This window comes from Ictidomys tridecemlineatus, chromosome 6, assembly GCF_052094955.1.
Source record: "Ictidomys tridecemlineatus isolate mIctTri1 chromosome 6, mIctTri1.hap1, whole genome shotgun sequence".
Taxonomy (NCBI): domain Eukaryota; kingdom Metazoa; phylum Chordata; class Mammalia; order Rodentia; family Sciuridae; genus Ictidomys; species Ictidomys tridecemlineatus.
This window is the reverse complement of record NC_135482.1, coordinates 164530844-164556865: the sequence shown is the minus strand read 5'-3', so window position 1 is coordinate 164556865 and position 26022 is coordinate 164530844. Positions and strand designations below refer to the sequence as shown.

The following is a 26022-nucleotide window of genomic DNA, read 5'->3' as shown; positions in this document are numbered from 1 at the left end:
GGCAAGATCCTTGAAAGGGATTAATATAGTTTTTTTGCAGTTAGTTATCAGGAGAATGTGTTGTTAAAAAAAAAAAAAAAAAGCAAGCCTGGTCACCAAATCTCTCTGCCATCCTATTCTTCCATTGATCTCTCCCTCTTGCATGGGCTCCTGCCATGATGCCATCTGCCATATTGAGATGTAGCCAGAGGCCCTCACCAGAGCTGTGCTGATGCCAGCACTATGTTCTTGGACCTCCAGAACTGGAACTATAAAGTGCCCAGCCTCATGTATTTTTTCAAGCCAATAAAAAACAGACTAACACATGACTAACTTCCTACCATGTTGACCTTATCAACAAATGTTTTATTTATCAAATGCGTATTTGGTATTATTAGTCTTTGTGGATTACATGGTCATGGATGTACATGATCCTTAAACACTCATTCTTAGTTTTCTGGTTATTTCTTTAATATGATAATCATTCCTGAGAAAGACTAATGGTCCCTATGCATTTTATTCTATTTCTTTATAAGTAAATGGTTACTTTGGAAGCTAGACATCATAATTCATCCAGAATCTACTAATGCACTGCTTGGTTATGTTTAACCCCAAAACACATCTCATTGTCACACAATTTTTGCGTTGATCCCAACAGTGTATAAAATGTTTTGCTCTTGTGCAGTGAAAACTGCATGCTGACTGCAGAGCAGGCTATACTAAATGATGAATGAATGATTTGAGGGAACTCAAGGTAATTAGTTGTTCAAAAGTTGACTTTGGGTCTACTATGTTCCATAGTTTATATCTAAACCTAGATTTAAAACAGTTTTAATTTATTTTCAGTTTATTCCCTAAAGGCATTAAAGCTAAATTTAAAAAATATATATTTAGTTTTGCTTGTGAAATGTTCTTATTTTCCTAAAAATGTCTACCCTTCTTGAGTAAGAGGCTTGATAGACTTAGGGAGATCTTAAAAACTTTTATCGGAATGAAATCAAGTTATTAATAGTTGGTTCACTAAGATCCCTGCCTTCTCCCCCTCCCTCCCCTGACCTCCAATGTTTTTCAGGATCCTTGCTGGAACATTTGGGACTCCTAAGGCAGAATTGGAAGACAGTGGAGATTTGGGGCACATTTTTTTTCAAGGGAGCGGCACTGGGCTTCTTCCCCTGTCCTGAGAACTGGTTGTGGCATGAAGCTGGAGGCAGAGCATCTGGTCTTGGGAAGACCCCCCCAGGAAGTAAGTTCACTTCAGTCTGTGCCATGAGCAATGATTCTGAAATGCACTCCCCATGATCTCCTCCCAGGGTCTTGCAGAATCCTGGAACTGGCCTGGGGATTTAGCAGGTCAGCAATTACCTGTGTCAGAGGAGCCAGGGGAACCAAACAGTGCCAATCCTGGGAAGAGACTGGAGAGTTCTCAATGGAGCTGCACTTTTCCCTGGGGCCCCCTGCTTACATCAGCTGCTTCAGGAAGAGGCAGCCAACTTTATCCTAAGACAGTGGTGAAACCCTGCAGCAGGCTGCTTTTTCTCTACATTTAACAACAACAGCCTCTTCCTCTCTTCACTGAGCTTCTCTCAGATATAACAGGAAGATAGGGTCTGCTTCTGCTCCACGCCCCAGAGATCTGTTGAAATATCCAGGCTTGGGGCTTTGGTAGTCTGAATATTTGGTTTTAAGAGAGAGACTATATCTTAGAGTCCAGTTCACCTTCTGCTCTGGACTGTGCCTGATCCCACTTTAGATCTTGGCCCTAACTCACTGGGTCTCTGTATGTTTTTGTTCCAGCACACAGGCTTATTTTTAACTGCTCAGGGAAGAACTGCCAAGGCCTCTGCCCTTGCCTGCTGAGAGCCCTGGCTGTGGAGTGAAAGCTAGGCCACCAGTGGATGGAGCATGACATCACATTGCAAAGGAGGCCCTGGACAGCGACGCTTTCTTATTGCTGGTCTACAAATCTATTATAAATTCTCTCTCATCTCAACTGCACCAGAGAAGCTCAACATTTAAAGAAATCTTTGGTGGGATCCCTTCATAAAATAATGAGTCTTGTTAACACTGTGCTTTGGAAAAGCAAAATCTAGTGCTATTATTTTATTTGGAAATTTGTATGTGTACTTATTAGGGTTTCTTAAAGAAGGGATTCCCTCTATTTAGGACCAGTAAGAACCTTCCACATAGAGACTTCAAGTCTCACATTTTTATGCCTTAATTTGGCTTCTGATTAGAATTTTATTTGGTTAGTTTCATAAGCCATCTTACCTCTTTGGTTTGGGGAAAATGATAGTTGTATTACTCTTTAAGATATGGTAAGATTTGGGGCACATTCTTTCAAAGGAGCAACACTGAGCTTCCTCTGCTGTCTCAGAAATTGGTTGAGGCATGAAGCTGGAGCAGCGGGTGTGGGAGCATGATTTCAGAAAAGGATGCTGGGTCAGGTGGCAGGGTGGCAGCAAACACAGATGACCTGGCAGGAAGACCCAGTGAGAACAGAGTGTCGTGGGGCAGACCCTGGGAAGTAAGTTCGTTTTGGTATGTGCCATGAACTGGTCAGCAGTGTCTCTGAAATGGACTCAAACTCTAGGGTAATTTCCCATTGTCCTAAGCTCTGGAGGAGAATTAAACAAGCCAGTCCAGTGGGTAAAGAGAGATGCTTGAATCAGACCACTTGGATCCAAATCTGGGCCCTGTGGACGGCTGTAAAGTGGATGGAGCCACTTACCTGGGGAGGAAAATGTCCATCCTGGTTCTTCTCAGCCTGGTGGTCCAGAGGTGGATGACTCTGGCTGTGAGGTGTGGTTCAATGTGGCCCAAGGGGGCACCTCTGTCGCGGGGCAGCACGAGGAATAGACTTGCTGTGCTTCCCAGGTAAGGTAGCTCCAGGACCCCCACCTGATGGCCTGCAGTGTCCTGGAACTGGCCTGGGGATTCAGTGGATAACGAATTAGCTCTGTCCTGGGAGCCAGGGGGACCAAATAGTGCCACACTATGGGAAGAGGCAGGTTTACAGGACTGTAAATAATAAAATAGAAGATCTTCTTGCTCTCAGGGAGCAGCATGAGGCTGACGACAGTTGAGTGACGTGGTCCCTTCACTGATCCTAAGGCACAAGGGCCTAAGTCATAAGGTCTGCAGTGGCTGGGCTGGATGATGATGATGGCACAGGGTAGAACCATATACCCTGTCTTAAAAGGGAAGCCCATTCAATTCTGGCCTGGGGACCCAGGCCTTTTGTGCCAGATCTCCCTATCTTTCAATTAAAACTCTAAATCCAAATTTCCTATAAGATTTCCCAACCTTTAAAGCATGACACAGACCGAAATAAAAACCATGAGTCCAGTCTAGATTTGACATGGAGATGGACCAATCGTAACCTGTGAACTAAACAAACAGGTCTCAGGAAGGGCAACTGGGAGCCCATGGACAATGAATATGGCTGGCTGGGGACAAGTCTAGGCTGCCAAGCAGAGCATAATTTCAAAAAAGTGTGATGGGTCAGGTGGCAGGTGGCAGCAGACACAGATGACCTGGCAGGAAGACCCAGCAAGAGTTGCTAGTGAACAGACAGTGACTGGGCCCAGTGACAAGAAAAAGATAGTGAGTCATGTAGGCAATCCAGGGGGCAGCGAGCCTCAGGTGGACCCCAGCCCAGATCCCTTCCTTGGGAGGATTTCAAGACCAAGGTCTTGGCGTGTGTCAGGAAACAGCAGAGTTGGCTGCGGGTGAAGGCAGAATCTTAGGCTCAGTAGAGAGTGACAGGGACACAGTTCCTAGTGCGTATTTCAGCTACTCTGTGGTTACTTATTCACTGTCCTTTGTGTGTCAGCCACCATACTCTGCACCCTGGGTGTGCTGGGAAGAACAAAAGCCACCCAGAGCCTGCCTGTCATCACACAGCCAACAGTCAAAACACCCAGCACGGTGACAATAACAATGATAAAATGATAAAAATAAAAACCATAATAAATTGTTCTTGCACATTTGTTTATCCAGTAGACATCCTTCTCATCTTACTCGACCTCCACAAGCAATTATTGTTTGATTAAACAGATAAGTGCCTTTACTGAGCACTCACATGTGCCTGGATGGAAACAAAGCAGGACTACTTGCTAGCTTTCTAAATGCCAAAGTTCCAAAGATGCCGATTGAAATCTCACTGGTTTTTCCCTGAATAAGAACATAATGAGACTCAGAGGCTAAGCCTTCAGCAAGATTGAGGCTTGAGACATGGCTTTGGAGAAGTGTGTAGCAAGAAGTGGGGCCTGTTCTCCCCTGTGGTGCAGGGCCTTCTGAATCCACCACCCACAGCAGGCTGCTGGGATGGGGACCTCCAGGCATGCACCAGCATTGGGCAAACCCCGCCCGCCGCACCTCTATCTCACCAAGATGAGTGACCACCAGGCAGGTGGGTACACAGAACCATGGCATTTCAGGAGCAGTGGCTGCCAAGCAGAGCCTCCTCTGGGAGGCTTTGGAAAGCATTTTAGTCTCAATCTTCCTCCTTGTTCAGCACCCATTTTATCAGAGTTCCTGCCAGGGCAGGCGGTTCAGTTCAAACATTTTTGATTTCGCATTAACTCTATTCTTATTAAGTGCAGAAGGAAATGTCAAGCATGAAATTGGGTTGTGCTCCACATCTGTGTCCACACTGTCTTGTCAGCACACATGGTACACAGACCCCTTTCTCTAAGTCTTTTGCCACCTGGGCTTTCCTTTGGTCAAAGCCGTGGCCCTGACAATGGACTCACATGGAGACACATCTCCATCCTGATCCTTTGGGAGCAGAGGCCTGACCTTCCCTCTCCTGCCCACAGGGCCCCGGGGTTCCTCCCACTTCAGACAGCTTAGGGGAAGGGGCTTACCATAGTTGACCTCAGCCATTTGGTGCATCATGGGGACCTGGAAGATGCGGCCACGAGCACAGGTGAAAGGCAGGGGCTGTGAATTGGTGGAGGAGAATCTCCTCCTCCACGTGCTTTGGAAGGTCATGGTGCTCACCAGTGCGAGCTGAGCAGATGCTGCGTTGATCTGCTCCCACGGCAGGCCACCTGGGCTCTTACCTGCAAGCAGGAGAGCAGGGGTGTAAATGTACGTTATGATTGAACTGAACACAATATTTGTGTAGGGAAGGAGTGCAGAGTTAAAACAAACAAACAAGATCTTTTTTGATGTAGTATTCTCCATTTCTCTCTCTCCCCCCTCATGTTTCCCAGTGTCTTTTTGGTTTACTAAAAATGTTTTAATTCCCTGTCTCAGCTGCTCGTACTGCCAGGGGATCTGAGGTCACACTAGCTGCTCTCAGCTTGGGCAGTGGGAATAGAAAGTGAGAACTCAGAAGTGAGTCTGAGTCCCTGACACCTGCCCACGGGCTCTGGGGGTCAGTGAGGCATTTCCAAAGATGGGCTGCAGCCTACTTGTTAATATCCATTAATGGTGAAATATGTACACACTTCTAAAGAGCTGCTGCTGAAGACCATGCCTTTGTTCTTCCCTGAGTATTTTGGAGGGCTCCCTCTGGTTCTGACTGAAGCCATTCTTTCTCTAGGCAGACCCCTGAGGAACTAGGTGTAGTGACAGGGAGGTGCCACACTGTGTCACCCCTAGATCTCCACTGACCATTGTTGAGCTGTATCCCCTTTTGAGACAGCAATGTCCAGAGCATTGTCTCTGGAGGGCTGAGGTTAAAATTTCATGCATCACTAGAAAGAGGACAGGCAGACTACCCCTACAGGGACAGTTTTTTTGTCTTGGCCCTTTATTTGTTTAATAAACATATTTTTTGCATTGGGCTTTGTTCTAAATATTGGAACAAATTCTCACTGACTCATCCCTGTTATTCCTTACTTCACAGATGCTTGGAGAAGTTGGCCAATGCCATATACTTGTGATGGGCAAAGCCACCATCCTCCAGTTACCCGAGAAACCTTGAATTCAGACTGGAAGGGCCTGGCTTCAGGCTCTGCCCTTGGGATGGCTGCACTAATGGCTACCCTTTCTTCGAGGACAGATTTGTCCAGGAATTGAGAAAGCAGCTAGTGTGGCTTTTGCAGGGGGCAAGGGTGGGGGTGTCCTGGCAGCACAAGGAGGTGAGAGGGAATTAAACCTTTTAAAGTAAATTGACCAGATGTCATGAAACATTGGAGAAAATTGAGGAAGAATTGCAAGTACTTCAGCTCAATGAGTATATATTCTATCACTTCCTATTCTACTTAAAATTTTTTTTTGTAGTTATAGATGGACAGAATACCTTTACTTTATTTGTTTATTTTTATGTGGCGCTGAAGATCAAACCCAGTGCCTCACACATACTAGGCTCTGCCACTGAGCTACAGCCCCAGTCCCCTATTCTTCTTTTTAAACAGCTTTGGTATTGAACGTTCTTCACATTTCTGGGTAACATGAGTAATTACCAAGGATGCTAGAGTCCCACACTCTGTGTTAGAATCCTGGCTTTGTGGACCCTGGGCAGACAGAGGGCTCCAGCCTCAGTGCTTCAGTTCCTCCATTTTTAAAATGGTAACAGTTCTACCACCTCCCTCCTAGGACTGAGGTGAAACTAAACTCAGATAATGAATTTCCTTCTTTCTTTGTTTTCTTTTTTTGGTACTAGGGATTGAACTCAGGGGCACCCCACCACTGAGCCACATCCTTAGCCCTATTTTGTATTTTGTTTACAGTCAGGGTCTCACTGAGTTGTTTAGTGTCTCACTATTGCTGAGGCTGGCTTTGAACTCAGGGTCCTCCTGTCTCAGCCTCCTAAACTACTGGGATTAAAGGTGTGAGCCACAGCACGCAGCTGAGAAATTGAATTTTGAACAGTGCTAAATAAATAAGTGCTCAGTAAATATTAATGATTTTCAATAAGAATTATAATGGCATAGTGGCAGGTTCCAGACCTCTCTGAATCATCCCTCATTGCTGGACAGTTAGGTTATAAATATATTTTTTTTCAATGAAACTGAGCTAAACATCTTATTGCATACAACTTTTTCTTCTTTTGAATTATTTCCATATCCTAAATTCCCAAGAAACCATTTTTCAGCCCCTCTGACATTTTATTCTCACAAGGGGTTAACTGAAGATGGGCACAGAGCTCAGTGGAAACTTACCCTGCGGAACAATGACATGGGACAAAGCCTGTAAGGTGTGTCAGAGGTAGAGACTCTGAGGAACACTTTTCTATGCATTCATGTATGTGTGTGTGCATGTGGTGGGGGTTGAGTGGGGTGGGGACAGGGACAAAGTCAGCTTCAGTTGTTTCACAGAGCATGTTATTCAAGGGTAGAGTCTCCCAAGAAGACAAACTTGCGCTGCAGTGGAGCGCAGCCCACGCACCCATCACCATGGCTTCTGACAAGCGTTGGGTGATACTCTGTCTTTGCAGCCCTCACTTTAGCCTTATGTAGGAGGATGGTTTTCTTTTACCTGTGATTGGTCTGGATGCCCCTTCCTTGGCCCAGATGGTAGTGCTGTTGGGCTCACTGAGGTCAGCCGACTGCAGGCTGCTGTTGGCCCACCAGGAGACCTGCTCCACAAAGCAGGGGGACAATGGCATTCCAGCTTGCACAAAAAGGGTGCAGGCCAGCTCCATCTCGGAGACGTGGCTGGAGTTGCGCAGTGTGGCATAAACAGCATGCAAGAAATCTCTCACCTTAGGGTCTGTGAGAAAGAAGTAAGGATAAGCAGTCAATGGGGACTGTGAGGAAGAAGTCAGCACAATGTCCGTCTGCGTGTTGCATGGAAATGGGACCTCAGCAACGCACTCTTATTTCATAAGGTGTATCCCTGTGTATAGTCAATTTAGAAAAGTCAGAGCTAAGCCCCCTCAGGAGTCAGCCTAGCTGGCTGGGAAGAAACCCTGCTGGGGACACGGCTCAGTGGTAGAGCACTTGCCTAGTAGGCATGAGGCCTGGCTTTGATTCCTAGCCAAAAAAAAAAAAAAAAAAAAAAAAGTAGAAGTTGGGAAGAAGCCATGCTAGATCTGAAAGAATCCAGCTGCAGTAGGGCACAGGGGTGCATGCCTGTAATCCCACTGTCTTAGGAGGATGGCAAGTTCAATGCCAGCCTAGGCAACTTAGAGATATCTTATCTCAAAATGAAAAATAGAAAGGACTGGAGATGTGGCTCAGTGGTAGAGCTTCCCTGGGATCAATACCCAGAAAAAAAAAAAAAAGAAAAAGAAATCTGGCTGCAATGAAGTCAACTAAGATAAGGAGCTGTTCTTCTGTTCTAAGATCCTGATTCAGGATTGTGGACAAGTGCTGGACTAGGGTGTCTAGAGCTGGGACAATGGAGGTCCAAAGTGCAGGGTGAAGGGCTTTCAAATATTTGCAAAGTCAAGAGCTTTATATGCAATGTCACAAGTAACAGTGATGGGCAGTGGCCAGGATGTTGTGTTGTCAAGATACCTTTCCTGGGGCCTTATATGACAGCATGTCATAAACCCAAGCAGCCTCTTTTAGAACTATGCTTTCAATTTGAAAAATACAGAGGAAAGGTAAGAACATTTCCCATCCCCCAACTCCCTACAACTCAGCAGAAGGCTCGTATTATTTATTGCATTAGTGAGAAGCTACACGATTGTTGAGGAAATAACCATGGAGAGAGTGAGTAACGAGCTTCCACCTCCTTGGATGGCAGCTAGATTTCTATTTCTACACTATTTACAGATTGCTGCCTTGTCTCCATAATCCATGGTAGATTTTATTTTCATGCTACTATTTACAAGCTGCAGCTTCTAGACTCCCAAGACATCCCATAAGCGGGTGTTCTGGGGGTGAAGCTCTGTAGGTTGCCTGCAGGATACCTCCTTCCTGTTCTCCTCTGTGCCTCACCTCATTCTCAGGCACATCCCTGTAGCTGTCCCCAAATCCTCCCTGCAAGACACAATGCCCTGCCATGTCACATACTGAGATGCATCTCTCACTCAGCTTGGGGTCTATCCAATCTTTCAGGTTGCAGAGGCCAAACCAGGAGGCAGCAGAAGACCCCTAAGTAGCCTGGCTCACATCCTTTGGGAGGGAGCACAGTACCCAGAATTCACCCTGGTTATGGCCCCCTGGCTGCCAAGTATAGTAGCAGACAGATGTTATTCATCTACGAATCACTCACTACTTCTTAGAATCCTGCTTAGAATCTTAGAAACTGCTTCTTAGAATCCACAACTCTAAAAAGCTGACTTGATCACATGAATTACAGCCTAACTTGAGTTCTTGCACAGTATCATAGTGAGAAAAGAAATGAAAGTCCTTGCAGTCAGATTTTACCTTAGCCAGGGAGGTCATCTGTATTTCTGGGATCACATCTCTGCTGCATGTTGGCTGTCTGCAGAGGGGCCCTGAGACATTTCACTAGTTCGTGGTGTAGAGTGACCTTAGGGGTGATCCTGAGCTTTTTCTCTGTCCCCTTACCTTCTCTGGGCCAGGAACCAGTGTTCTTACAAATTAACAGAGCAGAGTAAACTGGCTTGCAGTTGATTTTAGCATGAAGTCTGATCTCCATCTGAGCCTGGCCTGTCCTTGCCCATTTGCACACAGGAATATGCCATGCCAGAAATGAAAACTACTCTAGGCTGACAGTGTCCACAGAGAGTGTGCCGAGTGCTCTGCGTTCCTGATCACATTCAGTTCTTCCAACAGCCCTGTGAATGAATGCCTATTGTGATCCCCATTTATAGATGAGGGAGCTGAGCCAGAGAAGTCCATTCTCTGGCTCAATTTCATCAAAGTAGTCAATGTCCTGTTGCCCACAGGGCAAGGAGCCAGTGGGTTGTGGACCCTCTGCTTGGGTGGCTTTGTTCTCTTGGGGATGAAGGTGGCTGTGGAGCAAGTAGCCTCCTGTTTTGCTGTATTTGCTGTATTCCAGATCCTTTTCTGTGATGGATCAGATGTAACTGATGTGAGAGTGAGAACCCGCTTCTCCCACAGCCCTTGAAGCAGAATCCTGTCGCTGCTGGCTCTCTCTCTGCCTTCCATGTCTGAAATAGAAAGCTGCCTTTCTTGCTGAAAGAGGGGACATAATCAGGTAGTTCTAAGAAAATGCTGAGGGAGGGAAGGAAGACAAAGAAAAGAAAGCCACACGGGCTGTGGGACACCAGGGGTAGAGTGAGGGAGGTGTGAAGGGCTTGAGGAGAGGGTCCCTGGGACGAGTACAGAGTGATGGAAAGTACCCGAAGAAAGTCAAGAGTTCTGCTGCAAAACAGTCTTTCAGCTCATTTGAGAGACTGGCATGGAAAGTACCTTCCTTTTTAAAATAAATCTGCTGCATTAACCTTCTTAATTATGACACTGAATCTGGTGGGTCTTGACTTTGTAAGGTTAAGGTGTATAAAATTCTCAAAGTGCAAGAACTGTCTTTTGGATGCTAATATTTTAATTGCCAGAGAAGGCAAAGAGGGCTTTTAAAGTGGTCTCCAGTGAATTGGGCTGGGCTGAGAGGATCATGACGATGCTTTGGCGAGAAACAGAGAAGGCAGGGTGCTTATATATTTATGCAACTTCCCCATGGCTTAGAGTAGAGCTGAGGGGTTATGAAAAGAATAGGATTTGGAGTCAGAAAATATAGCATTTGAATTCTGGCTCTGGCACTTGCCCATTAGGTGAGCTGAGTCTTGCAAGTCATTCACTCGTATTTGTAAAATAGGAATATGAATAGAGGCTTAATATTGTATATGGTTTCTGTGAGGATCAAATGACATCACAATGATAAAAGTAACTCCATATGCATCATGAAACAGAATTCTTTCCAGGGGCAGATCACCTTTCATCTCTGAGGCCTCTCTCTGTTCCTAGTCCTGTTCTTGTTCTTAATAGAAAACACTGAAGTGTTCTTTATTAATCTCCCTGGATAAGGAAGATACCTAGAAGTCGGGACTCTGGGAAATGGCGTGCTTCAGGAGTGAAAACAAGGTGCTCTTTGGAGACATCTCTGGTGCCTGTTCTGAATCTCACACTGTGCTTCGAGGATCAGAGGCGGAAACCCTGGCAAAGCTCCTGGTGGTCACACAGCGTCCAGATACACAGGAAGGGGACAACGCTGGTGTGTCACACTGCAGACTTGGACAGATCTTTCTGTTGATTAAAAAGGCACAGTACCCCTGATCCTGAGTGTGTTTTGCTGAGGACTTTATACTGTGCTATTGGTCTTAAAGAAAAGACTGGGCGGGGGCAGGAAGTGGCACTGGTGTTAGTTTTAAGTAGTACACACATGATTTTCAGAGCTATGCTGATGCAAACCAAAGCATAGAGATATTCTATTAACCAGAACTCTGAAAATGGCACATTCTTGTTCACAACTGTTATAGCTCCATAAGATAAATAAAGCAGTTTATGATTAAGAAAATTAAGTGGAATTATTATTATTACTATTAGTATTGGTTGGGTGGGGTATTGGGGATTAAACCCAGGGGGGCTTTACCACTAAGCCACATCCCCAGCCCATTTTATTTTTTATTTAGAGACAGGGTCTCACTAAATTGCTTAGAGTCTTGCTAAATTGCTGTAATCCTCCTGCCTCAGCTTCCCGAGCTGCTGGGATTATAGACGTGTGCCACCATGCCCTGCAAATGGGGTCATTGTTCCACAGAGTTTGACTATTGCGCATTCTTGACACTTGGTGATTGTTGAATGAGCTGAAAGGACACCCTGATCATCCTCGCATCTGGTTACCAGGTACTGACACTGTACCCAACAACCAGAGCCAATCACAGTGTTTCCTTTCTCTGCAGGTTGCAGCAATTGCAACTGTCTTTCTCCCATTCCTGACTTCAGTGAGGCTCTATTTTAAGACTAAAATGCCTGCCCTATCTTTTACATTCCTCGTTATTTTTCATAACCCAGCTCAGATGTCTCGTCTTCTGGGGAGCCTTCAGATCTGCCAGGGGAATAAATCATTCCCTTCCCTGTACTAACTTATCTCCCACAAATGCACTTACCGTGTAGGGTTAGAGTGTATTACTACTATGAGCCTGAGCTGCCTGTGTTCAGGGTTTTCTGTACACATCTGTATGCCAAGACCCTCATGCTGTACCAGTACATGCAGTTGGTGCCCCACGGCCCTGGGTGAATTGCCTTGCACCAGATCTAATGGGGTTGAAGAATAAGTCTGTGGCTCTGTGCACTGCTGGGATATACTTATTGAGAACAATTAAGTTCAATAAACTATTTTCTGCTTCAGTATCCCCAGAGAGAACCCACATTTGTCTGTGGCCAGCATGGTCACCATCATTGTCTTGGAGCGCCGGAAGCTCAGCTGGAGCCTTAGGGCCTGACATGTTGGGTACTAACCTCTACTTGCTAACTCAGAATTCTATTTCAACGGAAGCTCTCACCAGGCTGTGTTGGTATTGGCTCTTGTGCTTTCTGGCAAATCAGTTTATACAAAGGTTGTCCCATTCTTCTTATTAAGATCTTATTCTGAGATAGAGAAGAAAAAGCCCATGTGTGCTTAGCATGGAGATGGTTGTTGGATACCAAAGCCAGGCATTGAGTTGGTCCCTGAGAAAAGTTCAGCTGAGGCTGAGCTACATTCAAGAAACTTGCTGCTGTTGGCAGAGATGCTCTAAGATACAGAATTCATAAAAATAAGCCAGCAGATTGAACATTGGCCAGAAGTCACAGATTCATGAAAAACATGGGCTTTGGAGCCAGAGAATCTGGGCTTGAATCCAACTCTGCCCCTTACTGGCTGTGTGACCTCTAGCAAGTTGCTTCCACTCTCTGTGCCTAGTTGCTCTTTTTCAAAATAAGGATGATAATAAAGTCACCAACCTCCACGGGATAGTTGTGGCAATTAATTTAATTAATGTTTATAAGGTGCTTGCAACTCGGCCTGGCACTATAAAAGACCGTGTGAAATGAAACCAAATTATTACTGTGGAACATGATGCTAGAAGTGAGCTTTAAAAATCAAGGGTAACTGCCATTCCAAAGTCTGAATGCCTGCTGTTGCCTTCCTGCCCAGTGGTCATCTTTCTGCATGAGAGCACCACTGGGGGCTGAGCTCCTGCCTCCCTACCCCCTACCACCTGAGCAGTGAGCGAGAATGAGAAGAGTAGGCATGAAGAGTGAGAGGGTGAAGAAGCCTGCACGTGGGGGCCTCTTACCGTGCACGGTGTACCCCAGAGCGCCTGCCAGCTGCTGGCCAGTGTTCCCCTGGGCTCCAAACTGCAGGATCTCCAGCGGGAGGGACACGCCGGTGGGAGAGATGACAAAGTTTGTGTCATTTCTACCCGCTGCTGCACTCCGGTAGAGGCGAAGTGCAAACTCAGTCTTTAGCATCAGCAGACTTTGGGGGAGGTGGCTGTGCCCTCCAGGGAAGCAGAAGTGAAGGAGGAAGAGGGTGATGTGCAGGAGAGGCAACATGGAGACTGCTGATGCTGCTGCTGGTCCTGCAATTCAGAGGGCAGAGAAGCGGATGAGGAGAGATGCTGGTGGTGCCACCAGCTCATCCCACAGAGGACGCCACTGCCCCGCTCTGATTGCTCTGTATTTAGTGGCTGGAAAAGGCCAGAACAGGGAGGCCTTCATCCAGCTGCTCTGGTCCCCCGCTCACAGTCCCACCTGCCCCGGTGGCTTTACTGCACGTTTTGGGTTAGCATTGGGAATATCCACACTTGCTGGGATGCTTTACAAAACCAAACCAAGGGTTGGAAGACCCGCTTCATGTCTTTGGCAAGACCTGAAGCAAACATTTCTTTGGGAAAAGAAATGTAAGAAGAATATCCTACTTTTTTCTTTTGTATTTAGCCAACTTATAGCTGTGCCATGTTTATCACAAATATTATGACAACTCATCATCATCATCATCATCATCATCATCTACCATGCTAAAAGGGACTTTGTACATTCTCAATTGTTCCAAAAATCTTACTTGGTAGCTGTTAAAATATTTCATCTCCAGGGATAGTGATTAAGGTTTAGATAGCCCAGTGACTCATGTACATGGGGAAAGCAACAGGGCTATGACTTAAATCCTGTTTTTCTCTCAAGAATACACATGTGCATTAAGATACTGATATATGAATTAATTGTGAACTAGAATGCCAGAATTCTTGTGATGTGAATCATTCTCATAAAAAAGAACACTTTCACAGAGAAGAGAATTAAACAAAGTAAACCCCTATGCCAGAACTGTACCCTCCCAGGGAAGGCAGAACATCCACAGGCTAGAAGTTCATGCCAGAAGAGCAAAGAAATGTTTTCAATGGCTATGCCACATATCCAGCCAGCAGCAATTTTGGCTGAGTGGTCTAACTCTGAAATCACATGGAACTTCCTGTAGAAGTTTGCAAGCAAGACTCTCAGTGTCCACATTAGATAATGACCCAAGGCAGAAAGCCTGTCTCTTGTTCTTCAGCTCTTTCTCCAGGTAGCCAAGTGCAAATGTAGCACCAGATGTCTTTGGTACCACAAAAGTGGGGATGTGCGTGTGCATGCGCACATCTGGGGGTAGAGGGTCCCAGCCCAGGGTCATTTGTGAAAGCCTCAAGCCCCACTTCACAAGCCTTGCAGCTCCTATAACCTCCCATAGGAACACGCAGCTCCCAGCAAGTGAACCTGGACCTCGAAGTCCCGGGCTCCCCATGACCCAAGCCCCGCCATAGTTCATCTGGGAGGAGCTGCTTACTCACGGACTCTTGGACCAAAGGGTTGCGCTTCCTTGGTTGGTTCTGTTCTTGTGGGTCTCCAGCGTTAATGTGCTCCCTTTTAAAAAAGTGGAGCAGAATCTGCTTTGAATCACAAGACAGCACAGGGAGGAAGCTGGCGACGGCCGTCTCTGCCGGCGATGTCTCTACCACTCGGGCCAAATTCCTAGAGGCTGGAGGTACTGTAGGGAGCCAGGAGAAGCAGCCCAACCCCGGCAGCAAAGCCCAGATCGGGAACAGAGTGGGACCCTGGGGACAGAGCCAGCCACACCCGTCAAGCCTTCTTAGGCTTGTGACCTGGTTGTACCAGCAAGGAACCCCTCATCCAGCCCTTTGTCACTTTGAGGAATTCCACTGATAACTCTGTAGGGCTTTTGCTGGGTACCAGGTACTTAGTGCTTCTCCCCCTCCTCCTGTGAAGAGAACAATAATTCAGTCTTTGGGCCTGACCTGAAACTTTGAGCAAATGGAATTCTGCAATAGACAAGGAAAACAAAGCAAGGTACGGAGCAGCTGGGAGCAGGATGTTTTGCCTTATTTATTACTAATCAAAGGGAGTGCACTCATTTATGTATAAAAAAGCAATATTTACAATCTTCTCAGATACAACAGCTAAAAAGCACAATGAATTCATTTGAGAGGATGGGACCTTATTGACCGTGACTAAATGTACATTTTTGGAAAGTATGGAATTCTGCAATAGAGAAGGAGAAGAAAATTTCTGTCAAAAGTTGTTCCTGTGACTGATCCAGAATGACTTATATTTCTATTAAGGCCTTAGGCATTGCATTCTGTTCAAAATAGAATGTGAGTTATATGTTGTAAAAGATTAAAGAAAAGAAGAGAGGGATTGAAAACAAAAGCAATTTTTAGTAATTATCTCTCAGGCATCTGTTAGTGTTAAAATGAAAAGTTAAAGGACTATTTTTAACCTGACTACCTATTTCCCTATAATCAGTGGGTAATTCATTTTATTTATTTATTTATTTATTTATTTATTTATTTATTTACTTACTTACTTACAGTACTAGGGGTTGAACACAGGGGTACTCTACCACTAAGCTACATCCCAACCCTTTTCCTTTGGAGACAGAGGCTTACTAAGTTGCCCAGACTGGCCTTGAACTCGTGAGCCTTCTGCCTCAGCCTCTCAAGTTGTTGGGATTATAGGCATGGGCCAGCCACTGAGCTCTGCAGGGTTTTCTATTAAAGCAGAGTTGTATTGCTGACGTCCATGCCTGGGATAAATTATAGTTCTTAATAATGTTATAGTTCTGTAATTGTTTTACACGAAATCTTCCCAAATCCTTAATTTGGATTTAATTTCATTATTGTATGCCTTGGACTTTAAATAATAGTGTGCCAGGGGAATAAATATGTTTATCTTATTTTATAACATCCAGGGAAGGCATATTATCCACCCATCCATCCATCCATTCATGCAACTGGTCACCTGATCACCTGCTAGGTGCCAAAGCTCTGGACTGGGTCCTGAGCTCAAGTCTTCCAGGACCTGAGTCTTGCTCACTGAGCACTTATTTAGAAATGGTGACAAGAAAAGCCATAGTGATTGTGAGGGCTGTCTCACAACATCGTGGAGTCCACATGGCTGGGATGATTTGAGCAGAGGCTTGGTTCACTATTGGTCAGCGGTACAGTGGAGAGGAACTTGTAAAACAACTTCCCAAATTAAGACTTTATGAACATTCTTTCCTAACTCTAAGAATGTGCCATTCTAAATTGCTTTAAAAACACTTTCAGGAACAATGTTAAGGTAACATAACATACAAGAGAGGTTTCGTATGTAGGTTAAATATTTTTTTTGTGTGTGAATGAATGGTGACTGATTTTCCCTTTGTGTATCCAGCTGTGAACCTGGGTGGGCCACTGATGTGTCTCTGACCATATAAGCAGAGATTATCCTATTCATTTCTACTGTGCTGGGATAGATATTTGCTATGCAGCTAAAGGGGGCTTGATTCTTGGAGTTGTTTACTCATTATTATAAAAACAAAAATGGTGAGCATTATTGAGCACTTGTAGTGTTCTAAGTGCCCCTGCTAGATACTTCCCATGCACAAGTACAACAGAACATCATAACAATCCTATGAAGAAAGTATATTATTCCCATTTTTAATTAATTTTTTATTTATACATGTCAGCAGAATGCATTACAATTCTCATTATACACACAGAACACAATTTTTCATATCTCTGGTTGTATACAAGTATATTCACACCAATTCATGTCTTCATACATGTACTTTGGATAATAATGTCCATCACATTCCCCCATCATCTCTAACCCCCTGCCCAAAGAAACTAAGGCTAAAGAGCTTAAGATTTTGCCTAAGGTCCTGCCAGCCTGAGCTGGGGTTTGAACCTGGGTTCACCTTGACTCTGAGGCTTATGTTTTTCATCACAGTCTTAGTGGTGCCTGTCAGGGGCCACGATTTGGGTGTCTTGAAATCTTTTGTGGAAGTGGGATTTGAAGGTCTTTGGTGGCCAGCCCAGACTTTCTTGGCTCGTGATGTGTGTCTCTTCCACTTGCATTTACTTGAGATTCTGCAGGGAATCACCTGTAGACAGATTACAATGAGCCACAGCGTCTTTTTAATTACGGTGCCTAATTTTTTCACAGGCTGATTTCTTATAGGCATAAACAAACCACTTTCAAACCCAGAGGTCTACCACTGGGATGGATAGAAACACTGAATTTTAAATCTGTTAGTGGACAATACACAGTCAACTCCTCTTTGCTGTGTGGGCTGCTTGTCTGGGGTTGTACAGAGAGAGTCCCCATGAGCACCTCTGGCCTTGAGGAGTCCATCATGGAAAAGAAAGTATGCCATTGAAAAAAGTTCCAAGGTGTGGCCAGATGAAGCCAGAAAGCAAAGGAAGGGTACCTAGAACTTGATGTCACAGAATTAGACAAAACTGGCAAGTCCCTCGAGGCAAACCATGCAGCTGAACTTCCGCCTGTCCTGCCTTCAAGGATAGAGAGGACCGCCTCTGGGTTTTCTGCTGTGGAGATTGACAGTTGCTATATGGCTCTTACCTTCTACTTAGGTACCTAGTGCATAGGGTCAAAATGAACTCTGGGACTTCTCCACCTTGTAACATCGTTTAGTAGGGCCTAGTGAAGAATGTACGTAGCCCTGGCTTCCTATAACTGCTACTTACTAACTATAGCCCTTGGGCAAGTCACTGAGCTGCACTGAGCTTTTAGTTAACTCTTCTGCCAGATGGGCTTATAATACCTACCTCTCACTGTGAAGAGGCAAGGAGACAGGCTCTATGAAGCCTCTAACACAGTATCTGATAAGTAGGAAAGGCTAAGAACATCAGCTTCTTTGTGTTGTGTCCCCTTGTGCTAGTCAGCTTTCTGTTACTATGACAAAACACCCAAGGCCATCAACTTGTAAGATGGAAAATTTTAGTTTGGCTCACAATTTCAGAGGTTTCAGTTCATGCTTCCTTGGCCCCATTTTCTCTGGGCCTGTGGTGAAATAGAACATCATGGCAGTGAGCTATGTGGTGGAACAACTTGCTTACCTCATGGCAGCTGAGGAGGAGGAGAAGGAGGAGAAGGAGGGAGAGGGAGGGAGGGAGGGAGGGGGAGGGGGAGAGAGAGAGAGAGAGAGAGAGAGAGAGAGAGAGAGAGAGAGAGAGAGAGAGAGAGAGAAGAGAGAGAGAGAGGGAGAAAAGAAAGGACAGGTTCAATATCCCCCTCAAGGGCATGAGCCCAGTTTATCTAAAGTTCCTCCAACTAGGCCCACCTTTTAAAGATTCCAGCACCTCCCTGTAGTACCATGGTCTGAGGACAAAACCTTTAATACCTGTCTTAAAAGAAAAAAGGTTGGAAACTTTAAAAAGATCTCTGGACTGAATTCAGAGATAATTTTTATCTAACTTGTAAAAACTTTTATCTGTTTTGTAACTTGAGGCTCAGGAGATTGAGGCAGGAGGATCACAAGTTCAAAGACAGCCTCAGCAACTTAGTGAAAGCTCTTGTCTCTAAATAAAATATAAAAAAGGCCTGGGGCCCATGAGTTCGATCCCTGGTATCGAAAAAAACAAGAAAGAAAAGCAAGTACTTCATTGTTGTAGTTACCCCAGGTGCTGAAGGTTGAGTTGGCCCTTCTCCTCAGTTCATGCCATATCATAATCCACTGTTTCTTCTAAGGAATGTGCTTTGAAAAAATGTGTATTGTTATTTATGTGTATTAAAACGTGCATGCATTTTAGATTTACACAACTATTTTTATGTGTCTCACTAACTGTCCTAATGTTTTTCAGGAAACACCCTTTTAAGATCCATGTGGCACTCTGTATGCATCTGATCCTTGCTGCTGGCTGCTGGGTGCTACTCCACAGAATGCAGCTGCCTCATTTGCTTTATCCATTCTCCTAATGATGATCATCTAGATTGTCTCCAACTTGTCCCCAGTGCAAACAACCCTTGGACTGCTCTTGTGGACTGTGTGGGAATTTCCCTGGGAGGTTTACTGAGGAAGACAATGTCAGGGCCATAAGGCAGGCATCCATTTAATTTGAATATATGGCTCCAGACAAAGCTCTAGACCATCTACATCCAGTACACCTCACCAACATCCACATCCCTTATCTCTACCAATAATGGGTATTTTCTGTCTCTTTTATTTGTCTGGTATAACAGATGCAAAGTGGTATGTCATTGTGTTAATCTGCACTTGGGCAGTTGCCAGAGATGTTGAGCACTTCATAGTGTGCTTGTTATTTTTCTGTTTCTTTCTCTGAAATTGCCTGTCATATCCTTTATCCATTTTGATATATTGTGGGCTTTTTCCTTGTTGATTTTCAGTCCACAGATAACATAAATTCTTGCCAACTTTAGGTCTTAATACCTTCTTCCTTTTGTGCCTTTATCAATTACCTATCTCCATGCTGTCTTTTGTTAAAAAGAAATATTCCATTTTGATGCGTTTAAATTGCTCTTTCCCATTGATTTGTAGTGCCCTTTTTCTCATATATTAGGTTCTCATGTGCATATGGGTTTGTCTCTATGCTCTCCATTCTATGCTGTTGGTTGATTTGTCTTTATCAAACTGTTATCATTGTGATGGCTTTAAAAGATACATTACTGCCTGTGCAGTGACTCACGCCTGTAATCCCAGTGGTTCAGGAGGCTGAGGCAGGAGGATTGCTGGTTCAAGGCCAGCCTCAGCAACTCAGACCCTGTTTGTAAATAAAATACAAAAAAAAGAGCTGGAGATGTGGCTCAGTGGTTAAGCTTCCCTGAGTTCAATCCCCAGTATCATAAATAAAAAAAATAAATAATACCCTACCATGTAATAGGGCAAGTCCACCCTTGATTGTTCTTTTAAAAAGTTTATTCAGCTTTCCACAAACTTTTATTGATTCTACAAATCATTTTGAAAATAAGCTTATTAAGTACCTCCAAAAATCCAACTAAAGTTTGACTAGAATGGCACTGAATCTATAGATCAATCTGGAAAGAATTAATATCTTTAAAACGTTATTTTCCCATCCATGACAGTGGAATATCTTTCCATTTATTAAAATCATCTTCCATATTAGATTATTTTAGTAAAACTTCATGTATTCTTGATTAAATTCCCATGCTGTATACTTATTGCCATGTTAAATGGGTTATTTTTTAAAGCAGTTTAGATTTCTAGAAGAATTGGTCAGAGAGTACAGTAGTGCCCTCTCATCCACAGGGCCAACTATCTAAAACATTCTTCAGATGCCTGAAAATGCAGATAGTACCAAACCCAATGGATGTAGTATTATTTTTTTTCCTATATGTAAAAATCCTATGATAAAGTTTAATTTATAAATTAGGCACAGTAAGAGGGGCTGGGATTGCGGCTCAGTGGTAGAGCGCTCGCCTAGCACATGGGAGGCCCTGGGTTCAATCTCAGCACCACATAAAAATAAATAAATAAAATAAAGGTATTGTGTCTAACTACAACTAAACAATAAATGTTTAAAAAATAAATTAGGCACAGTAAGAGATTAAGAGATTAATGGCAATACCTAATAATAAAATAGAATAATTATAACAACATGCTATAATAAAATTTATTTAAAATGTACGAATTATTTATTTCTGGAATTTTCCATTTAATAGCTTTTGGATTGCAGTTGACTACAGGTAACAAATTCAGAAAGTGAAAATGCAATAAGGGACCCCATTATACACAGTCCCACAACTCCTCCTGACCATTTCTCCAACTATTCACATGTTGCATTGATGTAGCATGTTTGTTAGCTAAGGTCCACAGTGTACATTAAGGTTTAGGCTTTCTGTCCTATCGTTCCACAGCTTATCTCAAATGTATAATGTCATGTATCCACCATCATGGTAATAACTTTTCAGAATACTTTCTTTGCTCTAAAAATATATGTGTTCCACCTAATCATTCTTCCCTCCTCTCTTTCCCTTCAACTCCCGAAAACCACTCACCTTTTTACTATCTTTATAGTTTTATTAGTCAGCTTTTTGTCATTGTGAGCAAAATGCCCAACAAGAACAACTTAGAGGAGGAAAAGTTTGTGAAGATCATAGTGGGCTGATTCCATGGCTCTGAGCACAAGATGAATCAGAACATCATGGCGGAAGGGGATGGTGGAGGAGAATGGGGAAGGGGCCTCAGGGAAAATGAACTCTTCCAGGGCATGTACCCAGAGACCTACCTCCTTCAGCCATTCCCCACCTACCTAAAGTTGTCCCCCAGTTCATTCAAACTAGAATGGACATATTAGGTTACAGTCCTCAGAATCCAATCACTTCACCTCTGAACATTCCTTCAGTAACACAGGAATTTTGGGGGAAATCTCATATTTAACCCATAACAGTAGCTTTATATTTTCTGGAATAGTTAGGATTATGCAGTTAGCAGTCTTTTCAGATTGGGTTCTTTCACTTATCAATATGCATTTAAAATTTCCTCCATGTCTTTTTGGGGCCTGACAGCACATTCATATTTATCACTGAATAATATTCCAGTGTATGAATTTGGCATAGCTTATTCATCCATTTATTCATTGAAGGACATCTTGATTGCTTCCAAGTTTGGGCAAGTGTAAATAAAGCTGCTACAAACGTTTGTGGGCAGACTTTCATGTTAACCAAAGTTTCCAATTCAATCGGGTAAACAAGAGGCAATTGCTGGATTGTATGGTGAGACTATATTTAGCTTTCTGAGAAACTTCCAAACTGTCTTCTAAAGTGGTTGTGCCATTTTGCATTGGCACTAGCAGTGAATGAGAGTTCCTGAGGGTCCTTGCCAACTTTTGATGTTGTCAGTGTTTTAGATTTTAGCCATTTAAGTAAGTAGTAGCATCTCATTGTTGTGTTAAGTTGCAATTCTATAATGACATATGATGCTGAGCATCCACTCATGTGTATTTGCCATCTCTATGTTATCTTTGTGTGTTTTTTTTTTTTTCATATCAGGAATTGAACTCAGGGGCACTTGACCACTGAGGCACATCCCCAGCCCTATTTTGTATTTTATTTAGAGACAGGGTCTCACTGAGTTCTTAGTGCCTGCCTTTTGCGGAGGCTGGCTTTGAACTCACAATCCTCCTGCCTCAGCCTCCAAAGTGGCTGGGGATTACAGGCATGTACCGCTGCGCCCAGCTTTGCCTACTTTTTAATTGGATTGTTTGTATTCTTGTGTTGGATTTTAATCATTCTTTGTATAATTTAGACATAAGTCCCTTTTTTCCTAGTTTGTGGCTTATCTTTTCAACTCTTAATTCCCTTTTTTCTGTTGAAACACTTATAGAATGTAAAATGGTAATATTCACAAGAACTTCAGGGGAGATGTCATGTGGACACAGCAACAGAATCAACTCTATGTTCACATTGTACATAAGCAAAATAACCACTTTTTTGTGGGGAGAGAGAGGAGGGAAATAAGGTAAGGGGGAGTTGAAGACAACAACAGTCAAAATAGATTTGAAGCATTGTGGAAGTGCTGACTTTGCAAGTGGGCCCTTGGTGCTTGGTGTAGGGTGAATGTTCTGCTCTTGGTGTACAAGAGTGGAGGCCACACCTCCACTCCCCAGGTTATTGCTTCTGTATCCAGCAGGCCCTGAAGGGTGAAGAGAGGGCTTCATAAACAAAGGCAGGATTCTGCACACAGGAACCCACCCCAGCAGGATATCAGGAGGGAGAGGAGCTGATGAGGTGTGTGGGATTGAGATTAAAATACTTTATTTCTGTTTCCAACATGTGAGGGTTATTGATGGTGATAGTGATGAGATTCAGTTGGTGAATGCAGGACGAGGTGATCTTTACAAAAATTCATTTTGTACAGAGTGGAAGAGGGAAATGTGTGAGTCCGGGGGTCGTTCGAGGAGACCACAAAGATTGGCACTGTTCTGGAATGTTCTGGATGCATAAGCTCGAGACACAAGGTCTGTATGGACAGCCATACAAAAAAGCAAAGACTCAGCCCTCACCCCCTGGCCCCAGTGCTATGAATCCAACAAGCCAATTGGGAAGGGCTGAGTGTTGGAGCTGGGCCCTAGACACAAAGCCTCCCAAGAGGCCAGTGGAGCTGTGGGTCCTGCTGGCCTCTTAGCTGAAGGTGTTCAGGGTGGAGGTCTTGGTGGACAATTCAGAGGTTATCACAGGTTATCACTCTGGGGAAAATGTCTTTTATTGAGGCCCAGTGCATTAACCCTACTCCAAGGGAGCCTAAACCTGAGTGTGCATGAATATTTGGGAAATTTCAAGCACAGTGGGTTTCCCAGAACCTCTACATTGGTCTTGGCAGGGTACATCATGTTGTGATTGCTTTTTTTGTTTTATTCCAAGGAATTGCTCCTCATGCCCAAACAAGAAGCTAGATTCAGGATGTTAGGGAGCAGAAGCATCATGCATGGAAAGTCAGTCCTTCAAAGAGGGTGGCAGGGGGTGGGGGGAGTCATTGCCATCTTCTGGGGACTGGCTAGTCTCCCTCATGGTTTCATCTGCCACTCTGTCTCATATAAGTCATCACACCAGTGGTCCAGGCTGGCAGAGGTCTCCATCTTCCACAGGGGCAGGTGTCGCTTATTGTTAGCACATGGTGGGCAGTAGGCAGCTCACGACACTCCTGGGAGAAGTAGGCAGTCAGTGCTCACATGTTCCTGCACGCCAGGACTCTAGGCAAACTGGGGCACCTGAGCGACCTGGGCTCCCCTCACAGTCTATGGTTTTCAGTTGCATCTACATATTGGATGGACCCTCAAATTACTTAAGCCATTCATTTTGGGCTGTATAAGTTGTTTCCAAGTGATATCACAACTTACCAGATATTCCATAACGTTTCTATACAGTCCAAAACATGCTTATGACATAGGGGTACCCCAGATGCTTATCTCATTTGAAGGTAGGCGCCATATGTTTTATCAATAAAGGAATAAACATGTTTACAACTTTTGAGAAAATATGTTTACAAGCAAATGCACAGTTTTGATGGAGAAGTGGTTTACCAGTTTTAAGCACAGCAAACTGGTCCTAATTCATGCCTGTTAAAATGCAGGACGAGGCAGCCTTTACAAAAATTCATTTTGCACATCACAGATTAGACAAAGGATAAACCCTGGTTCCTATTGTTTACTTCAATGTGTATTCAGCTGAGTTTGGATTTTCCAATATAGTAGACTTGTCATCCTAGAATCAGGGTAGTGCTGCTTTCATTTGGGAGTAATTCGTTTATAAAAAGCAGCAAAAATCCTCAGAAAAATAATGGAGATCTGATTGTATTGGCTATGGGTGGTTTGGGTATGGATTTTCTGGACAGTATATTCCATGAGGATAGAGAAGTTTTTTCTTATTGAGGCTGTATTCCCATTTCTGAGAATGGAGTTTAGCATATGGAAATTCCTCAATACCTATGGATGGATGAGTGGGAGACTAACTTTTTAACAGATACTTTGTCACCCCATCCTCTATGCCAAGGAGTTCAAAGTACTATACTGGTTTTATCTTTTGATCAAAACCTTCTTCCTTTTAAGATAAGAAAAAGAAAGTATTTGAGCCATTGTAAAAAAATAAGAATAAATGAATCCTTTAGAAATTTTGCCCTCAGCTTGTTACCCAGGTAGTGCCCTGGTAAAGCAGGGTCTCTTGGCTCCTTTTCCCAGGCAACTCTAGTTTCAGGCCAGCTCTGGGGTCCTGCCAATCACATTTAGGAAACTGGCCTCCTTCCTGTATCTCTCAGGCCTGGATTCATCCAGATTCCATGGTTTTCAGGGAAGGGGGCTTATAACAAATGCTTGGTTTCTAAACTAAGGAGTTCACGGGAGCCCTGAGTCAGGGCAATGTTGGATTTCTTCCCTGGAGAGGCCCACGTATGAGCTGCAGTACCACTAATGGGGCAGGAGCCAAGGCCTACTTTGCACCGTGGCCCTGCAAGTGTAGTGTAGCAGTGAACAGGGTCACCATCATGGCCCTGCCTCTGCCATGTTGCTACTCACGGAATCGTCTGAGCCCATTTTTTTATAATGTCTTTGAGCCTCAGTTTTTGTAAAGGAGGAATAATGTATCCATCTCAAGTTGTCAGAATCCAAATGAATCAAAGTATATGAACGTACTTGTTGAACCATGAAGTTCTACGAACACACTATTCTTAGATTTTTTAAAACAAGAGCCAAGTTTTATTGAGAAGTGCTATGAGAAGCCCTTTGCAGGCATTACCTCATTTAATGCTCACACCTTTAGGAGGCAAATGCTCTCCCCATGGTCATGGCACAAGTTTTTTAATACAATAGAAAAAATATAAGGAAAAAAGCCAAAAGTAGCCATGATTCCCCTAATCCACTGGTAATCATTGGTTCTTTCAATTTTCTTTCTTCCTGTGGAAGGGACGTTGATGCTGGGTGAGCTGAGAGGGAAGGAGACAGGTATGTGTGTGCAAGGCAGTGCACATCTCCGACTCTAGTGTGGGGGAAGTGGCACCCTCAGGAGGGTTCAGAGAGACAGGGGAAGAGCTTGAGACTGAATCTGTTGTCTGAAGTCCACACCATGTTCTCCCTGGCTAGTGCATTAGTCAGGGCTCTGTGGCGGGATGGTGGGGTGGTGGGGGGGAGGAAAGCACGTTCGTACAAGCACTGGAGACCTAGGAGAGCCAGTGGTATAAATTCCAGTGCAGAGAAACCCAAGAATAGCCAAAGTTTCAGATCAAGTCCAAAGGCTGAAAAATACCAGTGTCCTGGAAGTTAAGCAGAAGTCCCCTCTTCCCCAGTCTTTTAGCTTATTCAGGTCTTTGGCTGATTAGATGAACTTCACCTGCCTTAGGGAGGGCCAGGTGCTTCACCAGTCTACCAACTCAACTAACTGATCACCTCACCCAGAATCATCCTCACAGGCACAGAGGGAGTAATGGCTG

General features: G+C 44.1%; 1 protein-coding gene and 1 long non-coding RNA gene across 4 annotated transcripts in view; one reads left to right on the top strand and one right to left on the bottom strand.

Annotated features, from left to right (window-relative positions):
• The window catches only part of Serpine3 (serpin family E member 3), a 33843-nt gene extending 18905 nt beyond the window's left edge, over positions 1-14938 (bottom strand). The window contains exons 1-5 of one of the 3 annotated variants that reach the window (XM_078016060.1): positions 14615-14938; positions 13088-13372; positions 7411-7644; positions 4848-5045; positions 2708-2906 (exon numbers count right to left, since the gene is read on the bottom strand). In XM_078016060.1, the coding sequence (XP_077872186.1) occupies positions 2708-2906; positions 4848-5045; positions 7411-7644; positions 13088-13346 (890 nt within the window). In that variant the 5' untranslated portion in view covers positions 13347-13372; positions 14615-14938. Of the gene's footprint in view, positions 1-2707; positions 2907-4847; positions 5046-7410; positions 7645-13087; positions 13373-14610 lie in introns of all 3 variants that reach the window. The other 2 variants (XM_078016062.1, XM_078016061.1) reach the window with 2 other exon arrangements.
• Positions 915-3957, top strand: LOC144365163 (uncharacterized). Its single transcript, XR_013423409.1, has 2 exons — positions 915-1222; positions 1774-3957. It is a non-coding gene; the product is annotated as an uncharacterized LOC144365163 (long non-coding RNA).
• Positions 14939-26022: the final 11084 nt, after the last annotated feature.